Source organism: Neopsephotus bourkii, unplaced genomic scaffold, assembly GCF_033783945.1.
Source record: "Neopsephotus bourkii isolate Nb327-2 ecotype Australia unplaced genomic scaffold, CSIRO-AGI_Nbou_v1 NB_739, whole genome shotgun sequence".
Lineage (NCBI taxonomy): Eukaryota > Metazoa > Chordata > Aves > Psittaciformes > Psittacidae > Neopsephotus > Neopsephotus bourkii.
The window spans coordinates 578046-598233 of NW_026901237.1; the positions used below are offsets into that span (position 1 = coordinate 578046).

A 20188-nucleotide genomic window follows, 5' to 3' on the forward strand; every position below is an offset into this window, starting at 1 on the left:
ACACATCTGATACCATCTGAGACACTGCTGAGAATCACAGAATCCCAGACTGGTTTGGGTTGAAGGGACCTTAAAGCTCATCAGTTCCAACCCCCTGCCATGGGCAGGGACACCTTCCACTAGACCAGGCTGCTCCAAGCCCCGTCCAACCTGGCCTTGAACACTGCCAGGGATGGGGCAGCCACAGCTTCTCTGGGCACCCTGTGCCAGCACCTCAGCACCCTCACAGGGAACCATTTCTGCCTTATATCTAACCTAAATCTGGGCTTCTCTCCACAGGAAAGAGCTGGTCAAAAATGGCCATCTCCTGCATTTTGCAGGAAGGAGTCATTTTTGCAGGATCTCTCTGGGCAGAAAGTTCCTGAGCTTGAATGTATTCTGGGTGCATCATGGCTCTTTTGGGGAGTCTGTGGTTTTCATGGGAGCGTGCATGGTTGAGGATGCGATGCTCTTGGTTGTACAAGTGTCCCTGCCATGGGTCACCTTAGCAGGCACTCAAGCAGGGAAGATCTGCTTCTATTTACTGAGGTGCAAGCAGTGAATAGGGAAGTGGCACCTGATTAAAAGCCAGAGTGAAGGTGTGAGATGCAGGTTTGATACCTGGTGTCAGCTCTGCTCTTCCCTGCAGCCCTGCTTATGTCCTCTGTGGGTTTTGGGGGGACAGACTGGCTATGCTGACTGTGGGCTGCTCATCTCCATGGCCTGCATGTGGGATTGCCCTCTGGGGTGAACTGCAGACCACCAAGGAACCCAAAGGGGGAGTTGGGCCTCTGCAAGCCATGAGACCATACCATGTCCCAGCAGGAGAAATGAGGGAAGGGACCACAACGCAGTGATCTGTGGATATGCAGCAGACATGAAACTTTATGGAACAAGCAACACCAAAAACCCGTTTGGCAAACATCCCCAAAACAACGGCCATGCATTGTGCTGGGGTGGATGCTCAGCACTGCCCAGTCACTCCTGGGGAAGAGCAGTGGGAGCATAGTCTGTTTCTTATCCTGGTTAAGCTGTGAGCAGGAGACAAAGCATCTTTGGGTGGAAGCCAAAACCTTTGGTGCTCTGATGCTGGCCAAGGGAGAGCCTGGGATGCTCAGATCCTTCTGTAGGTTTTTACTGAACCTCTTCTGGATTGGGAAGCATGCTGAAGGTCCGGATCGTGGGCTTCTGTTTATCCCGACTCATTTGCTGGCTCTGCTTTTGATTCAAGGGTAAGTGTAGGCTGTGAAAAGTATGGCTAACAAGTCCACCACAGTCCATTCTTGTATTGTGCCCTTGGCACAGAATATTCCTACAGAATAGCGGCTCCAGAGCGGTCGGTCAGGATGTCTGGCTGCAGAGATGCTCACGAAACGTCTTCCAGAGGCAGGGGTATTTAACTCACAGTCTGACACTGCAGGGTTGGCATCAGCTCCAGGGTAGGATGCTGAGCCTATAAATGCAGTATAGGAGTGCAGCATCCGAGGGCAGTGTGAACCACAGAGCCAGGGAGAAAATGCTGATTTTTCATCTTCTTTTTCCCCGGGACATTTTCAGGTGTCTGAGGCCTGTTTCTTGGGCTGCTGGGCCAACTGGTGTAACTGCAGGGAACTCCATAGGAGTGATGGTGAGCATTGTTATTTTTAAGAAGAGGCTGCTTTTCCACAACAGTAGCATTAAGGCTCAGTGGAGGAGAGCTATGGCAGGGCAGACAAACTTGTTCCCAAGCTGTAAATCAAGCTCCACAGCTCTGATTTACAGCTTGGTTCTGCACTGCTGTGATCTCCAGAGCAGGGCTGAGAACTTGGGTTCCCCTCCTGGTTCTGCTCCTTACTGCTGGAGTGAGTGCTGTGCAGCACACTGCCCCGCATCGCCTCCTCTAAGGGCTCAGCTGCCAATGAGGGGTTTGCCCTGTTTGCTCAGGGCCTATCTGGAAGAGTTGTGTCACGTTGCACCCCTGGGATCCCCTGTTGCATCCTGTCCTGCTCTGCACCAGTGGCACCCAAGAGCTAATGCACAGCCTTGCAGAGGTGCACACAGAGGTGTGCAGGGGCTCTGGTGGGCAGGCGCCTCACTGTCCTTGGCAAAGACAGCTGGAGATCCATGCCTGGATGGGACAAGGAGGCTCAGTTTTGGGTGCGCTTCAGGTTGTTCTTCAGGGCATTGTCCTGCTGGGAGGGACCGGGCTGGTGGGTCTGGGGCTGCTTCTGGGCGAACTGCTTCTTGTAGAGGATGCTGCTGTACTGCAGCTCCGGGGTCACCAGCCGCCGACACGTGTGCTCCATCTCCTTACGCAAGCCCTGCTTGAGGTTATAGCCCAAGATCTTTGCATTGCCATGCTGCAGTGGGCGCAGGGAAGAGTCTTTGATGTCCTTTGGGGCCACGCTGCCTGTCCCTTGCAGGCAGGTCCTCGCCAGCTCTGCCTGCCTGTCCCGAAGTGCCTTTACTTCCTGCTGCATGCGTTCCCTGCCAATGTCCCTGTCAATCCTTTCCCAGAAGGTCCTGTTGAAGTAGATGTAGATTTCCCAGTCCAGCCTATTCCAGTCCTTTATCTTCTTCACAACGCTGTCTGGCAAGGGCGACTTGGTGCTGCTGTCCCTGATGTTGAGTGGGAAGGAGACAACGCTGTCCAGGTCCCAGCACAGCATCTCCTTCAGCAGCACCATGGACTCATCGAAGTACTCTGAGATGAGGAGCAAGTCAAAGGATGCCTCAATAACCTTCAGCATGAGTTGCACCCGCTCAGCAGAGACCTCTCCATCGGGGTTGAAGCCGAAGTCAAACGTCATGAGGTTCTTGGCGTAGTGGCTGTCACTGTTTGCAGGGTTGTAGTAATGGTAGGGCTGGCTGAGGAACTCTTCCAGGCTGCGGGCACGGGAGAAAGCTGACGTGCCCTTGTAGTACACAAAGGAGGACTCCATGAGCTGCACAGGGTTCCTCAGGATGGAGAAGTAGACAGCGGAGCTGGACACCACTTTCTGCACCTGCAGAGGGGAAAAGGAGGTTTTAAAGGGGGGGGCAGGGAGAAGGGTCCTGCTCGCTCACAGTCCTGTGCTCTGGAAGCAGAAACGCTTGGTGAGGTTGGGGATGAGGGGTGCTGGGGTGCAGCTCACCAAAGGAACATTTGTGCCAGTTGTGGGAGCCCCAGAAGAGGTACGCAGGGAGTGTAGGGACTAAAGCTCCCTACTACCTGCTTCCGCAGCTGGGTGGCCTGCTGGGACTTGAGTTATGTTCTAACTCCTTGTCTTTCCCCAGATCTGTGAGGTAAGACATCTCCAGCAGACAGGAACGAGATGATAGCAGCTGACTGCTATGGTTGCTATCTCCTGGCTTGTCTCAGGTCACAGCACAATGATTCATCAGACCTAATTATAGAAGCTCTCCAGAGATGCCCATAACAGGCAAGGTACAATCCTGTCTCTCTTTAGCTTCAACCCTGAGAAGCCTACATGCTCTACGGGTGTCCCACCTTGCTCCCCACCAGCTTCTCTCTCTTCCCCATTCCCCTGTCCCAAGGCATCACTGGCTTTGCCCATACCTCTGGCTGCAGGAACCGCATGTGGTGGCAGAGGATGTTGAACCGCTGAGGGCTCCCGGGGGAGAAGCCCTGCACGAAGCTGGCCAAGAAGTGGCGTGGGTAGAAGAGCTGGTTACCCCCTCCGTTGGGGAAAGCAAAGGTGAGGTTGTGCATCTCGCCGAAGCGGAAGAGGATGTTCATGACGGTGCTGCTGGCGCTCTTGTGGACCTTCAGGAAAACAATGTCAGTCTTGGGCTCACATCTCTGCCCTTGAGAGGAGACTCCTCTGCCCTGCTGGTCTCCAAGTGTCACCTCCTCAACCTTAGGGACTTTTGTCTGGCTTGGGAATAGTCCCGTCTCCGTGAGTGTTTTGTGGAAGTCCTCTGCCTGTGGAGGCTGAGCAGGATTTGGCATGGTGTATTTAAGTGAGCTGCCCCGCTGGTCTTGGGGGGAATCTATGGCTTGAGGCTGAGGCTGGCTCTGTACCACCACCTGTGTCACTTCTGGTGGTGACAGTCTCTGGTGCTCCTCTGTGGTCATCCTGTTTGCAAAGGTTATGAATTTGCTGATGACAGCACCCGCATCTCCCAACACTGTGGAGGTTCCCCCAGGAAGACCTGGAGAAGGGCCCTCCCTGGTTGCTTTTTTCAGGTCAGGAAGCTGGGATTTCAGCCTTGTGGGTGACAGCTGGGCTTTCACCTTCTTGCTGCTCTTCGCAGGCGGTGATGTCCAGTGCTCCTCTTGGCTGCCTGGGCTGGTTTCCAGTGGGGTCTCCTGGTTGAGGTATGATTGAGTCTGAAGGATGTCTTGTGTGCCCTCAGTCGAGGTGATGTCGGGCACGGGTTTTCTCTGCCAGGACAGGGAACCATCCTCCCACAGCAGGTCAGGGGTCTGGAGGGCATCCCTCAGCCGCTTCTGGCCATGGTCTGTGGTCTGCTGCAGGGCACGCTCCAGCTCGCACTGGCAGCTTCTGTAACAGGGAGGGTACAAGTCTGAGATGCAAAGGATGGAAAGAGGGCAGCTCCTCTGCAGCCCAGTGAACCCCCCTGCAGGCAGCCCAAACCGTGTTCCCCCATCTCTCTTGGGGTGGGTGTTATTGCTGGTGGGTGTAGGACTCGAGCACTGCCCTGGGAGGTTGCCTTGGGTGCAAGAAGGGAATTGGAATCACAGAACTTCCCCTCCTGTCTGAAGAAGATGCTGTTGCATGGTTTTCAGGAGGGCACTTCTGAGCCCACAGCAGTGGTCAGTGAAAGGCTGGAGGATGAGGTACAGGTTTGCAGTCCCACTTGTGACCTACCTGGCAGGCTGCAGCTTCTCTGCAACCCGAAGCATGACCAAGAAGAGGATGAGGAGGCTGAAGAAGACCCAGAGTCCACCTGGCTGGCACCTGTATACTGCTTTCAGCTTCCTGCAAGGAAACAGACATTGCAGGCCAGTAGTAGGTAGGACAAACGTGAGGCAGAGCGGAAGGGCGCCTTGAGGCTTTTTAATTGCACTGCTTTTCGAGGTAAGGTGGCATCTCCATGGGGCAGAGGTGCACGGGCAGTGATAACCAATGCACCTCAGAGCTGTGCTCAAGTGGTGTAGTCTAGTGGAAATTTCCAGCTGGGACACGAATATCACACTGCAAGGCAAACAGCGATAACCTCACAGTGCCTTGGCTGCTCAGGAACGCCTCGCCGGAGCAGCCTCAGCTCCCTCTGTGGCCGCAGCACTAGGCACCGCTTGCATTTTCCCTGCCCTTCCTGGCCTGGGAATATTGGCACTGTATCCTTATAAACAGAGAGTGAATCTTTGTTTTCCCTGCTCTCCGATGCCTTCCATTGGAGGTGATTGCCACCTGCTCCAGCTGTGGCTGCAGATAAGATGTGTGGAAAAGCTGTCCTGCCCTGAAATGCAAAAATCCAGCAAAAGGACAAGTCGAGCCTTGCCCTTCTCTGCTCCTTGTCCACCCTCTCCAAAACAGAGGCTGTGGAAGAGTGTACCTTACCCTAACATGCTTTCATTGGTTGGACTCATCTGCTCTGCAGGTGAGTGTGCAGAGCTGAGTGTTGGGCCATCGCCTGACCCAAGGCAGGAGGGATCAGCATCCTACTTGCCCTGTCAAGATCTTTTCATTATTCTTCCTTTGCTGTTTCAGGCCTTATAAAAAGGGGAGATTTAGATTAGACATTAGGAATAAGTTATGTCCTGTGAGGGTGCTGAGGCCCTGGCACAGGGTGCGCAGAGAAGCTGTGGCTGCCCCATCCCTGGCAGTGTTCAAGGCCAGGTTGGACGGGGCTTGGAGCAACCTGGTGTAGTGGAAGGTGTCCCTGCCCGTGGCAGGGGAATTGGAAGCTTTAAGGTCTCTTCCAACCCAAAGCATTCTGTGACTCTATGTTATTTTCCTGCCTAGCAAGCAGGGGAGCAGTGCTGCCCTTGGAGCTTCACAAGAAGAGAGAGCCCTGTCAACCCAGACCTCCCTGTGTTTATGCAGAGCAGAAGCACTCCTCTGCCCATTGTCATCATCACTTCAATCTCCAACCATTTCCCAGCACAGAGGAGCCTGCAAGGAGATGACCTCTAGGTAGAATGGAACACAATTTTCCTTACTGAGGTAGTATTTTACCTAAAGAGATGAATAAGTTAAAAATCCACTTACGTGGTCAAGTATCTCCTGAATCTGAGCATGGTGAGCTGGAGCCTCGGCTGAGGAGCGGGCGGTTATCGGCACACCGGGAGAATGGAAAGCAAACACCCGGAGCCTGGCTTGTGTGCCTGCGGCCGGTCGCCCCTCCCCGGAGAGGACCTGCTCCCTGGTGCCTGCCCCAGGGAGTGACCAGCCTCTGCTCCAGTGAATGGCACAGTTACACGGCCCTTGCCTCAAGGGCTGTTGGCAGCAAGCTGCCTCCTCCAAAATATCTGCCCCATCAGGCAGGGCAGTGGGCAGGCTGTGGACACTGCAGGCGTGGCTGTGACACCAGTATCTGCATCCCTGCCTTACTCCTTGGTGTCAGCCATGGCTGCTGATGTGCCGCTTTGACCCGTAGTGTCCTCCTGCTCTGCTCTTTGTGGTTGTCCCTTCTTTTCCCTCCTTGCATCTTGCTTTTATGTCTTGACAAGGCTGAGGTCAGAGATGGTTTGGTCATGAGTGTTTAGCTCTTGATAATCTCTGTGTTGATAGTCTGTAGGTCTGTGCTGCTGAGACCCTGTGCAGTCTGAGTCGTACCTGCATGCCATGGAGATAACTGTCTCCAATGCAGCCTGGCTCCATCAACCCTGGGCGGAGGTGACAGCAATCCCCAGCACCCTCCTTTATTCCCCCTCACCATATTTGCTGTTCCAGGTCTACAGCCAGCTTTTTGACCAGGCTTTTCCTTCACATCCTTTCCCTTCAAGGCTTGTCCCAGTCATGGTTGGTCCCGCTCCTGTTTGGGCACCAGACTCCTGGGGCAGTGGTGGAGACAGAGTACGTGTGGCTGTGATGTGTGCCATGCGGACCAGTGGCTTAGGCTGTGCAACAGTACTTGAATTTGGCAGTACCAGACTCCCCACATCTCCTGGCATCGGTGGAGAAGACCCTGGTGATGCTGCTTTCCCTTCTCCCATGCCCACGGGTCTCAGGAAATGCACACGAGGCAGATAAGTCACTTCCAGCCCAGACCTTGGCTTTCTTGAGGGACAAAAGGGCCCAGCTTCCTCCTGGCCCTGACCTTTCAGGCAGGCAGGCAGCCGTTCCCCTCACCCTGGCACAGGCAAGCGCTGCCTCTCCCTGTCCACCTCATCAAAACCACAAGTTTGCTGTGGGGCTGCAGTGCTCTCCACCCATCCTGCGTCCCTGCTATCTGCCTTGGCTGGCAGTTTATCTGGGAGCCTGGGGCTGGGCGAGAGCTGTGGGGTAGCTCCCCGTCTGCTATAGTTCCCTCGTCCTTCTCTGCTATTGGGACTGAGGGCTGGTGCTTCTCCCCTCTCCTCCTCTCTGGACAACCATGGCACATGCAATCTGGGGAAGGCACAGTGATGTGGGGTAGGTGGCTGAGGGCTCAGGGGACATCCTATTGCTGTAGGGCATGGGCTACCCTTGCCTGTGAGCATCCAGAGACTTTTCAATGTGTGAGTGCCCAGACAGGCTGGATCTTCCTCCTCTTTCGTTGTTTCCTTTCACTTGATTGTCCCTTGTGGGACTTACTGCTGCTCAGCTCACTAGCTTTCCTTAGGACAAGTCTGTGTGTCCATGGGGACCTCACAGGAGGTACAGTTGTGGTACATAATCCTGGTCAGGATCTCTTGTGTTCTTTCTTGGTCATGACCCAGTGCATCTCTGGAAGAGAAACTCAAAAGGCAAAGTTGCCTGTTCCTGCTGGGATCTGGTGATGTGGAAATTCAGAGAGGGGACAAGCTTTGCTGCCCAATCCCAGGGAACTCTTTGTGCCACTTTGCTGTTTGCCTTTCAGACCAGTTTCCAGACAGCCCTATTCATAAAATGACCCACAATAATTTCTGCATGACTTTCTCCAGGAAACCCAGTGCACCACATTATCAGCAAGGCCAGCGTTTGCTTTCCAAGTCATTTTGAAATCTATCACACACCGGGCCTCCCCTTCCGCTGCTGGCGAGCCACCGGTCCATTAGTGCCTACCTGAACTGATATGTAGTTAATGTGCCACTTTGGAGCCAGTGAGACATGTCCATTAAATTTATTTCTAATAACTTCAGCAGCTCTCCTGGGACATGGCAGTCAGTCTGCTCTGCAATTACCTGCCCATCGGCAGCAGCTCCCTCTCAAAGGATGCTCAAGGCCAATGGGAGCAAATGTATCTGGCTGGTAAGTTGGGAGCGAGGCATAGACAGTGGGACCGGTACGGTCATGCTGCAGCTGCTGGAATCCCACCAGCATGGGGATCAGAGGGGACCAGGCAGGGCTCATCTGAAGCGTGAAGGCTGAAGAACATCTGGATGTGTTCATGTTTAGGTGAGAAGTGCCTCTTTGCTTCTGGCTTTCTACGCTTTCTGGCTTGCATTGGGACTTTGGCCCTAACCGTACGCTTATTTGTTCTTTAATCTCGGTCACTTTATCAGAAGCCTTTGAACAACCAAATCCATCTCCACGCACCAGGGGAACAGGCTTTGCCATTTCTTTTTGGTTGGTTTTGTTTCTTTGCCAGAGACCTCTGAGAGATTAGAGTGATCCCTCACAAACCACGACTTTGTCTTGAAGCCTCTGAAGCCCGCAGTGGAAGACCTGTATGTATCACAGTGGCTTTGACCTTAGACCAGATCCCTCAGGGCTTTGAAGGATCCAGGATCTTCCAAACAATTCCTGACGGCTGTCCGTATTGTATTCACCAAAGACACCAGGTCACATGTTACTGGGAGGACTTGCTGATCTGATTGCAAGTGTCTGGAAGCAGAAATGAAAGTGGGCATCCCAAGCGTGAGGTGCTATGGGCTCTCCTCAGCAGAAGTGGAGAGAGGCAGCCCCTCTTGGGTGGACTGTGTGTGTTTTAGTTTGCTCTCATTACCTCTTGTTCTGTCACTGGGCACCTCTGAGAGAAGAGTCTGGCTCCCCTGTCTTCGTTCCCTCCTGTGATATATTTATATACAGCTATGAGATGTACATCCACCTGAGACTACTCTTCTTAGGGCTGAGCAGCCTCAGCTCGCTTAGCTTCTCTTCATATGAAGGATGCTTCAGACCCTTCATCACCTCTGTGGCTTTACATTGTACTGGCTCCAGTAGTGCATCTCTCTCTCGTACTGGGGAGCCCAGAGCTGGACCCAGCACTGCAAATGCGGCCTCACCGGTACTGAGCAGAGTGGGAAATGAGGCTGCTGGAGCTTGGGAAGCTGTGTTTGACCTGGGGATGGCCAAAGATGTCTTCTGGACTCTCCATGCCAGGAGTCCTGTGCAGCAGCATCTGATCTGGAAGAGTGGGTAAGCGCTGTGTCCAGTCCTGGCTTTGCAACAGAAGTCTGGCTTTTGCAACAGAATAGTGGAAGTGGTTTTCAGGTGGAGCCTGACTAGAAAAGCCATGTTGACCGAGGGAAACCAGGTGGAGCAGCTGTTTACAGAGCAAATGCCTTTTGAAACCAATCATCAGGCAAATAGGGTGGGGACCTCAGGGTCTGATGCCACCTCCTATTTATGAAAAGCATGACAGGGCACCCAGATTAATGTCCATGCTTCATCTGGTAAAAAAGAAAAACAAAAAAAAAAACCAAACCCACAACAAAAACCCAAACAAACAAAACAGAGCAAAACGCAGGAGAGATTTTATGGTTTCTAGGAAAGCTACAGCATTGGCATGAAGTACGAAACAGCTGCCCCAAAGGTGGAGATGTGCAGGTTACCCTGGCCTCAGATCTCACTGAGGGGTATTCCTTGGGTTATGGAGGGAAGCTGAGGGTCATCATCTGAAGATGATGGCCAAGATGGGCTGCTCTGCTGGGTCTCCAAGGGGCGTACCCCTTACATACATGCCCTTCTGACTGAGATGTCTTTGCAGGGTTATGCCACAACCAGCGTCCTGCCTTCTGCCTTTGACGATGAGATCAGAAGAAGGGAAATGTTGTCAGTGGTGGAGGGTGCATGGGGAGATATCACAGAGAGTTCCTGTGAGCTCCCTGCAAGAAGGGCATCAGAGCAAGGTGTGTGCCTTTTGATGCTTCTTTAGCAGCCTTTTGTCTGAGATCTCTTAAAACATTGGTTCAGTTCACATTTGGGAGACTTGCAGCCATGATGAAATGTAATTACTGTGTGGGCTATAGTCAGTATTGGAGGAGGTGTCCACACTTAAATCAGATCTTTCTATCTTCTCTTCATGTCTTAGAGGAGGGACATGACAGTTTGTTCTGCTCTCTCCAAGTCCCAGCTGCATGCAAGCAAGAATCAGTTCAGTAAAAGGCAGGATGCTGTAGTCATGGAGTTGTATTTTCCTTTAAATAACGGCAGCAGAGCTGCCTCCTCCTCATATACCAAGAGTATTAGTCCTTGTATGAGGCTGTGTCAGATCTGTTGAGAATTTGGTCATGGATTCCCATCAGGAAGGAGAACAAAAGAGCTAGTGCTAGTGTCCTTGAGGGACTTGGGGAAGAAAGGGTGCCCACCAGAGAATGGGAAAAAGAACTGGCTATGTGGCTATGTAGAAGGATGAGCTTGAAAACAGCGATCCAGACATGTGGGAGTCTTGGGTGGGATGGAGGACCTCTGTGTGTCAAAAGCAAGGGGAAGATGGAAAACAGCAGGAGGTGTCCTCGGACATGCCCAGCATCACTCTGTCAGCAACGTGTGTGCACTCCTATTTGTCTCTTTTGCAGCAATTTCCATGCAGCAGATGTTGTATCTGGTTTCTCCATTCACACACAACTGCAGCTAGATGCTACTGAGAGTCACTGTTACCTGTACAAGGACCTTGAAATCTGGGAGCTTCCTGTGAGTGTTAAATCTTTGCTTCCCCTGGGGAAGGACCTGACTGTCCCCTACAAAAACCGCAGTGCCCATGTCCAGAGCACAGCTCTTCTAGGTGAAGAAGGGATTAAAAACTCAGGGCTTTTCACTGCTTGTCCCTGCAGGGGTCATCAAAGCAACGTGGCAATCACAGGTAGCTGCCCACAGAGCAGGCATGGTATGGTATTTCCTGATCAGAGCTACTTTTTGTAGGGAAAAAAGCCCCTGAGATTTGCATTTTCTGTCCCTGGTTGTGCAAGAGGAATCTGTTGACATGCCCAGAATGTTTTTCAGGGTGAGGTTGGAACTGGATGATCTTTAAGGTCTCTTCCAACCCAAACCATTCTGTGATTTAAATGAAATCCTCACAGAAAGACGTTCAGGTCTGAGCTGTGCCCATCAGCTTCTTGGTCTGGTCCCTGGAGCTTCCACGAGGAAGTGTATGACACCTTCAGCTAGGAATGGAAAGCCGAGAGCTGATGTTCTGTTCCTAACTCGGTACACAAAAGGTAGGAGTCTGCCACTTCTCCCTTTGGCCAAAAGGACTCTGAACTTGAAGATATTCTACAAGGTGAGTTGCTCCTTTTGGGGTCCCAGTACCTGCTGGTGGATCTATTTATTTATTCTTTATTTTTGCTGCTTTTGCAGGCAATAGTGCAAGTGATTTGTGGGGTTCACAGCTCAAGGTGTAAATGGGGAGCATTTGCTTAGGGCAGCAGCTGTAGGTCAGGCCCCTACTGGGGCTCTCAAGCTCTCTGCTTGGTTCTGCCACAGTTGGCACCAAGGCGGCAGATAAAGCACATTCCCATCACTTCTGGCCTTCAGGACAGTTTTGACAGAAGTAATCCAGGGCTTGAACACTGGCCAAGTTACTGCTGTCTTTGCCAAGACCAACAGCTCCCCACTGTACAATGCTGCCTTATGTTTATGCTTGATTATCACATGCAGCCACAGTAATTAACTTGACTTGAACGTCGGTGCCCTCTTGAGACACCGTGGGTGAGCTGGGGAGTGACGAGGTGAGTCATGGATGGAGTGTGAGACTTCAGTCTCTGCACCTGGACCATGAACTCCTGCTCGTGAGCTCCCACAGGTGCTGAAGCAGAGATGGAGGTGCACAGTGTGGCACTGTAATCCTGCTTAAGGCAGCAGGTCTTGGTGGGGGGGGAGGTCACGGCACTGATGGTGGGGAGGTGCAAAGCCCCATGCAGCACCAGCTCTGGCCATTGCGTTTGAGCAAGGGCTATGCAAACAGCACTACGTGCCGGGCCAAGGCTGCTGTCGCCATTTCTTGTTGGCAGTGGCAGGTCGGAGGTTCAAAGGGACAGATTGGGGTCCAGAGTCTATGTGTGAGGAGAGCTGTGACTCGTCAGAGACTGATAGGGCCTAAGAGAACCGTGCTGTGATCTCAAGAGCCAGAGGGGGTGCTCTGAGTAGACCTGTGGGGCAGGAGGAGGAAAGAAGATTGAGGTGGATGCAGCAGTCCTGGGGATGTGGTGAGGAAGAGGAGCATAATCAGCTTGTTTCCTTCCTACGCAGTTGAGCACAGGTATTCTGCCCCTGCACAGTCTTCTTGGCCTTCTTTCCTTACTCCTGCCCTGATGACTCTGATGTCCTTGCTCATCTTGCTCCTAGGCCTGGAGAGCTCACTCTCTTCCGTGGGGTCTGAGGGCACATTTATCCCAGGGGAACAAACACTGCTGTGCACATATCATGCTACAGAAAGCCAAGGAGCTGAAGGTGGGAATGGAGCCCCTTGTGTGTTGTGGATTCGGACATGGGTGTTTACCAAACCCTTTTGGTAGACTCTCCTGCATCCAGTAGAGCAAGGGCACTCCTGGTTGCACCTCTGAGGACTGATGATGGTGGTTCAGTGAGGGTGCACTGTGTCTGCACATACACTCTTCCCCACCAACACACAGCAGTAGCATAAGTGGTCCAAATACCAGTTCTTTGGAGATGTTAAAACATCTCCTCTAAAACTCCTGCCTGAAGCTGCAGCAGCTGGGGCTGGGGTAGGTGTGTTTGCTGAGCAAGCAGCTGCTGTTTGCACAGAGGGGATTCATTAGGCTACAGTTTGATTGAACTTTGTTCTGAGGGTCACGTATTATAACTTGTGCCCCTCTTACCTCCACTGCCTTGGCTTTGGATCCTGTTCTCTAATGTGGGCCAAGAGAATGAACTTCCTTGTGGACATTTATTTCTACGTTTCCTGCTTTCTGGTTCTTCCTCATGCTTATCCTCTGTATTTTCTGCAATACTCTGACCCAGGGGAGCCAGCAGGACACCTTGGAGGGGCTTCTGGATAGACAACACATCCCAGGAAGAGCCATCTTCACATCTGCTGACCCCATCTTCAAAAAGGCAGTTCCACAATAAGGAGAATGCAGGTCCAGGTTTGGAAGAAGTTAAGAGATGAGGAACTGAGCCTCAGGAGAGAGCTACTGGAGCATTTTGGGCTGTTTAGCATTGTCCTGTCAATGCTAAAAGGGGGAAGCCATAGATACATGTATGGTTTGAAGTGGCCTAGGACTAACTACAGACATGAGGTCAAAGCACAAGGAACAGAAAGTCTCTAATGGTGTCTGTGTAGCTGCAGTGGCTTCCACCAGCCTTGGAAAGTGTGAAGACCATCTCTGGAGGGTGGTCTCTGTGTTCTCATGCATGGTAGCTCTAGGGAGGGGTTGGCAAGGTGCCCCTTCAAAACAGCGCCTATGCCCCAGGTAATGAGTATGTTCACAGTGTTCAGAGACCTTTGGGCCATTGTCTTTCTGTTGGTGCAGGATGTGTCTCTTTCCAGATGTTCCTTAGATGGTCTGGGACCATTATTTTCCTTTCGATGGACCAACACTAGAAGACAGTGCACAAAGCCTTTCTCTGTCTTTGCATTGCTCCTTACCCTTACCAATACCCTTACCCATACAGATCATGATCTTGTAGGTATCCCTTGCTTTCCTTTTCACCATCCAAGTCTCTGAGCAAGAGGTACATGAATGAGAGAGTTTGACAACTGTGAGCTGGGAAAGGGCTGAGTTAACAAAAAAAATTAACCAAAACAGTGGGATCTTTCCTCAAAGTGGCAACCAGTCTTGCCATGTGTTAGATGTCAGAAAGCTGTCCCAAGTCAAGTTGTATGAGCAGGCAGAAGTGCTGATCATGGAGAGGAGGGCTGTGTCTTGTGTCCAAGTTTGCTTCTTGGCTCAGCACCCTGCTGCTGAAGGCTGCAGATGCAGGAAGGTGAGTTTAGCAGACTCAGCACCCTGCTGAAAACCTTCAGGAGATTATTACTTCCAAGGTTTGTGGTGGGATACTGCTCTCTGGCTTGTACCCTCAAGCCACGACCCTGTGTGCTTGCAGTACATAAGCTGGGACAGGAGCTGGTCACTGCCCTGAGCTCAGAAAGGGACATTCCAGGGGGCAGGAATCTGGCCATGGCATATCCTCCGTGTTTCCCTCGGCTACCTTTCCATCCCCAACTCCTTTATTTTTATGCGGTCACCTGTGACCAGGAGAAATTGCACCATGGATAAAAGAGCAACCTGTACTTGGACATTTGTGAGTACAGTAGGTTTAACCCTGAATTGCCCCAGGGAACTGCATCTCTCCCCAAAGCCAGGACAGCTTGACTTGCAATCAGTCAACCCTTGAATTCAGCTTTGGTTGCTGAAGGTGGGAATAACCTCCCCAAGCCACCATGTCCAATACCATGTCCACAAGATGCTTCATGTTATCTCTGCTGTAGTGGAGTGAATTGGCCTCTGAAGATCTCTATCCTCAGATGTAACTTGCAGAGGGCTAAACCAGACCCAGGTGGTCCCTTCTTTTGGCTTCTCCAATTTATTAAGTCCTTTATCTTAAGGAGCTTGACAGAGCTCAGACAATGACAAAGTAAGACAGAGCCTGCAAGTGTTACTATTAGATATAACATAAATGAGTAAAAAGCTGATTGTTCTTCTGGTGTAAAACTCTCCCCTGAAAGACTGTTTGTGGCTGTGCTCTTATGCTAGCATCCTCCATGGCAGACAAGGAGATGCAGTTTGGTAACTCCAGCTTCCCTAGAGCTCGCTGTAGTTACACAAGTCTGATGACCTTTGACTAAAGGCCAGCCTGGTCTTTTCCTGGGGATTTCCCACTACAAGGGGAACAAATATCTTCCTTGTAATAACATCTTCTTAATGCTTTTCATGCTGTTTGTTCATGTTATTTCTCTATGGCATGTTTATAGAACACAGCTCAGGGCTGTGGAATCCTTCAAGAGCCAGCACTCAGTAGAAGTGCTTGGTTTGGTGGGAAAATCTTTACTGCTGCATATAAAAACAATTGCCCAGGATCAAGTAGGCTGTAAATGGATTGAAGTAAGGGATCAAAGCCCTACAAGAGAATCAGGATCTTGCTTGTCATTGTCTGGTCTAAACTGGCAATAGCTTTGTGTTCTCTCCTACATGCCAGGGTACCACAAGAGCTGACTGTTCCCGAAAGGATGGGGAGCCCAACATGTTGGCACAGATGGTGCGACTTGTCCATCACTGTCTCCATACAAGGTGAGCAGGATGGGCTTTGGGGCAGCAGCTGGAATCAGCACGGAGTCCAGATCCACTGGGAATCAGGTGGTGAAGAGTCAGGTCTGAGGCTGGGATCAGGTCTGGAGACAGCAGCAGGATGGGACAGAACCTGGGGACCAATAGGTGTGTCCAAGGTGTGGCTGGGATGTCTGCATGTAGGTTGGGGTATGGACCAACAGGGCCACGGCCTGGCAGGGGCAGAGCTGTGGTGGAGTTGGGGACCAGTGCTCCTCCAGCATTGCTTGGACAGAGATTGATGGGTTGAGCATCCTGGAAGATTCTTGCTGGAGGCTCCTGGTGATGCTGATAATCTGGGAGGATGTAAGAGCTGGTGACGCCTTTTGGTAAGGGGCATCTCCTCCAGCACTGCACAGCTGACCAGTGTTTCTCCAAGGCTTGTTCCCTCTTTTTGCCCTCAACATGTGGTCCTGGTGCACCCTGGCAGTGGTGTTAATCCAGGTTTCCCATGGCAGGGCTTTCTGCCTGCAGTGGATGCCTCTGGCAGACATGGATGTTGGGAGAAGGGTGCTGGTGATCAGAAGGCTGACTACCACCTCTGATGGAGGGGAGAACAACAGATCTCACGTTTTGCAAGGCTATAGACGTGGCCATGCTGAGACCCTCAGTCACTGCCAGTGACCAGGCTCCCCAAGAGCTTGTTCTCCTTTTCCACTGCAATTCAAAGGTTAGTGTCACCAAGCTGTTTCTCCATACAGCACCCTTTGTGTATACCATAACCAATCATCCCTCTTCCAGGGCACAGCCATGTTTCCCCACATTATGCAACTTTTAGCAAAGCCTCTGAAACAAGAAGTTTTTCTGGTTCCTTGCTTAGTCTTGCAACAACTTTCAGGGTCTGTTAGGGCCACGTCACCCTTCAGCTGGGCTTTGCCATCGTCTTCCCAGCACTAAGGTATCCACATGAGGAGAGTGTGTGGGCCAGGGACGGGTGGCTGATGCTGGCGTGGGGCTGTGGGAGATGACTGCTGCATCCTGCTGACCAGCCCCAGCCAGACATGTGCCCTGAAGCCCCCATACCTCTGCCTAGGATTTCTGCTCCTTTATCCCTGTGGCTGGAAATGCCAAGAGGATTAAAATGCCACGAGAGTCTAAAAGACCCCAGGAGGAGGTTTGAAATCTGGTCAGCTTTTGGTCTTTTGCTCCCCCCTCTCTGCTCCTCCCAGAGCTCTTATTAGTCCCAAGACTTTTATTACTCTCTACATTGCAAAACAGTAATTACTGGAAAGGACAAAGTGGTTTGAGAGCCAGGGCCCAGTGGTGCCTTCCAGCTCCAGGTGACCAGGGAGTGGAATGGTGAGGATGGGAGGAGCCTTTCCCATCGGGATTTTATCTCTATGAGAACATCTTAACCAGTGACCAGGAAACAAATTCCTCTACCACCTGGGAGGGAGAGGGGGAACTGAAAGGTCAGCCCTGCTTGTGGGGTCCGCAGGGATCTTGTAGGCAGGGGAGGTCTTTCACTGGTGGTATGGTAGTCACCAATGCTGATAGGGAAGAGATGTCCTGCCCGGTCCTGGGTCTGGTGTTTCATCACTGGTGTCATAGTTTAGCTATGGACCTGAGAAGGATGAGATGTTTGCATGGTTCACGAGTGCTGAGCTGCCAGATCTGTGTTTGAAAATCTCGAGAGCAGGAGGAAAATTAATTTAACTAGAGTTCAAAGGGTCTCCAGGAAAGGCTAAGCCTTGCTGTTATTCTGAAGCCTTATTTTCATTAATTCCCTTTAATGCTGCTTTAAAACTATGAAGTGGAAGGGAATGCTGGCCAGCAGATTATTTTGTGGTTTCAAAGCAACCACTATTAATCAGCAAGGAAATGTATTGGCCTTAAGAGTGTTTAAATGGGAAGGTGGCTCCAGCCAGGACACATGTAACAGTTTGTAACGGTGGTGACAGTTTAAAAATTAGCTATTGTGAGGCCCCACATATAGACAGAGGCTTGGTATTAATAATTACCACGAAATAACTAACTGGAAAGGGGTTGAACAGCAAGTGGTAGAGTTCAGCTTGACCCACTGGTGAGCTGACCCTTTTCCCATTCATTTAATGTCCAAATCTCATTTCTGGCCAGCATGGCTATCCAAGAGCTGACTGCAATGCTTTGGGCACTGCAGTGCGAGGCTGTGCCAGCCCAGCTGGGCTGCCCATGGGATGAAAAGAGGTTCAGCCCCTGCTCCTTGGGCCACATCCAGCAGCCAGAGCTGCTCCAGCAGCCGGCCAGTGCTGCAAGACCCAGGGCTCATGTTGCCGACGCTGCTCCATGAAACTGGTCCACATGTCTTCCCTTGGTGTTTCCCCTTGCTTTCTGTGTCCTTCTGCCTGACCCCACTGGCAGCTCTGTGCCCACAGCTCCTGCAAAGTCACTCTTGGACCACCCAAATCAGCATTCTTCGTCATCATGCACAAAGCTGGCTGCATCTGACAGGAGGTTTCTTTTGCCTACTTCAGTGATGTCCCCCTGCTCCTTTGGCAGCCAAAGATGCAGGACGCAGTTTGGTGAGCTCTTGGGGTGGAATGGCTTTGGCTTACTCCAGGCTCACCTTCTCCACCCTTGCTCCCCTCTCACCATGGGGTCTTCTTGACCAGCTCTGCCACTGTCTTGTCAATGTCCCCATCTTGGTGACCTGGGCTCTGTGACAACACTGGAACATCACCACTCACACCCTTACTCCCTTGTCCCTGGATGTGTGCATGGGGGCTCATGTGAGCTATAGCTCCCTTCTCCTCTGGAAATAAGCCGCTTGTTCTCACCCAGCAACATCCTCTTGGATGGTCCAGCATCTTGTTGTGTGTACATGCTCTCATAAAAGCTGCCTGGCATGTCCCATGGAGCTGGACACAACTGTTTTATGGACAGAAGACTTGTGCAACTACTTGCTGCGTGCCCTGGCACGGCACCTGGAGGTCCTGTGCGAGAGGAGCCAAGGGCACTGTGGCCATGCAGGGCTGCTGGTACTCCTGCCCTTTCTTTCCTGGCTATCAATATTTACTGGTTTGTTCCCACAGATCTCTGGAAAATACATGGGAAGCAGGGTGAATATTATCAGCCGCTCTATTCGCAAGCATGTCTTCACAAGGAATGATTAACACACGTCTTTCTGCCTTCCCTTCCTGAAGCCCTTCAAGTATATCACAGCTCCCAAGGTTGCACAGAGTTGCTGGTAATCCTGTTAACCTTTGAGTTAATTAAGCAAACAGGAATCCTTCATTAGGAGAAACAGCACTAATTGCATATCCCAGAGGGTGAGTTTTGCATGGGCTGCTGGCTGTCAGAGCAGAACCCAGTGCTGACTTCAGCAAGGGGGCTGGGGAGTTAATGGTGATTTGCTTGAGAGAGGAGGTCAAGAAAACCTGCTTCTTCATCAGTGCTGAGCCAGTTGGTGTTTGTTGGAGGGGGGATGTGCATGGAGAAGATGCAGGGCAGTGGCACTGTCCTGCAGAGATGCTGTGCAAGGCAGAAAGGGTCGAGCTGCTGGTACTTGGCTTTCGAGCTGACCTTAGTTTCCAACCTAAAAATGCAATCCTTTAATAGCATGACATGGTAAGCAGCTCTGGACAAGGGGCTACAGTGTGCAGCTGGGCTTAGTGCTCCATGCTGGGAAGAGCTCCTTAAAATGGACAGAGAGCTCTTTGTTTGCTGTGTGTGGTTTAGAAATTAAGCAATACTTAGGAGCAAATATTGGTTCAAACAAGATCAGTTCCCACTCTCCAGTGGCCAGTTCAGCTCATCTCAGGTAGAAAACAGCGTATTGCAACACAGTCAAAACCTGGCACCAAGTGTTTCTCCTAACCAGCAGGGAAACTGGCTTATGGCATTCCTTGAAAAAATAAACTAACCTCAATGACTGGAGTTCGAGCACAGCCTCAAAGTTGACCCGTAGGTACAATCAGGGGCTGAAAGCCTGTTTCTGGAAGGACTGGAACACCTCTCCAGGGATGTCTCAGGCCCTGAGAGCCATGGGGAATGCAGAGCTGGTCCCAGTTCCTCCGTCACCCATGAATGTGGTTGCAGAGCTGGAGTCCCATGGTGCACCTTGCAGCTGCAGCAAGCCCCATGCCAACCCAGGCTCCAGAGGACAATGACCCCCTCTTCCAGGAGAGAGCCAGCACTGGGCTGGGTATTCCCTTAGATCCTTACACTTACCAGGTAAGCCAACCCTGCAGAAGCCCCCTGACTTCTCCCTATCCCTTTGAGGTACCTGAACATTGAATCACAGAATGGTTTGGGTTGCAGAGGACCTTTAAAGCTCATCTAATTCCAACCCCCTGCCTGGAAGGCAGGGGCACCTTACACTAGACCAGATTTGCTCCAACCCACATCCAACCTGGCCTTGAGCACTGCCAGGGATGGGGCAGCCACAGCTTCTCTGTGCACCCTGTGGCAGTGCCTCGGCACCCTCACGGGGAAGAATTTCTTCCTAATATCCAGCCTAAACCTACCCTCTTTCATTTTAAAACTGTTGCCCCATGTCCTGTCACTACAAGCCTTGGTAACAGGCCTCTCCCCATCTTTTCTATAAGCCCCTTTTATACATTGAAAGACCACAGAATGGTTTCCCTAGAGCCTTCTCTTCTCCTGGCTGAATGACCCCAGCTCTCTCAGCCTCTCTCCATAGCAGAGGTGTTGAGCCCTCTGTCTTTGTGATTTTCCTCTGGACTGGCTATAACAGGCCCATGCCTTTCT

The 20188-nt window shown here is 51.6% G+C and overlaps 1 protein-coding gene and 1 long non-coding RNA gene across 2 annotated transcripts; one reads left to right on the forward strand and one right to left on the reverse strand.

Annotated features, from left to right (window-relative positions):
* Positions 1 to 719: 719 nt before the first annotated feature.
* Positions 720 to 6496, reverse strand: LOC133212775 (uncharacterized). The gene is made up of 4 exons (XM_061354563.1): positions 6480 to 6496; positions 4794 to 4904; positions 3518 to 4595; positions 720 to 2963 (listed from the first exon to the last, which is right to left on the reverse strand). The coding sequence occupies exons 1-4, from the start codon at positions 6494 to 6496 to the stop codon at positions 2106 to 2108; spliced, it is 2064 nt and encodes a 687-aa protein (XP_061210547.1). The 3' UTR covers positions 720 to 2105.
* Positions 6497 to 8378: 1882 nt separating this feature from the next.
* On the forward strand, positions 8379 to 14064 carry LOC133212718 (uncharacterized). The gene is made up of 3 exons (XR_009725585.1): positions 8379 to 8447; positions 10793 to 10998; positions 12558 to 14064. It is a non-coding gene; the product is annotated as an uncharacterized LOC133212718 (long non-coding RNA).
* Positions 14065 to 20188: the final 6124 nt, after the last annotated feature.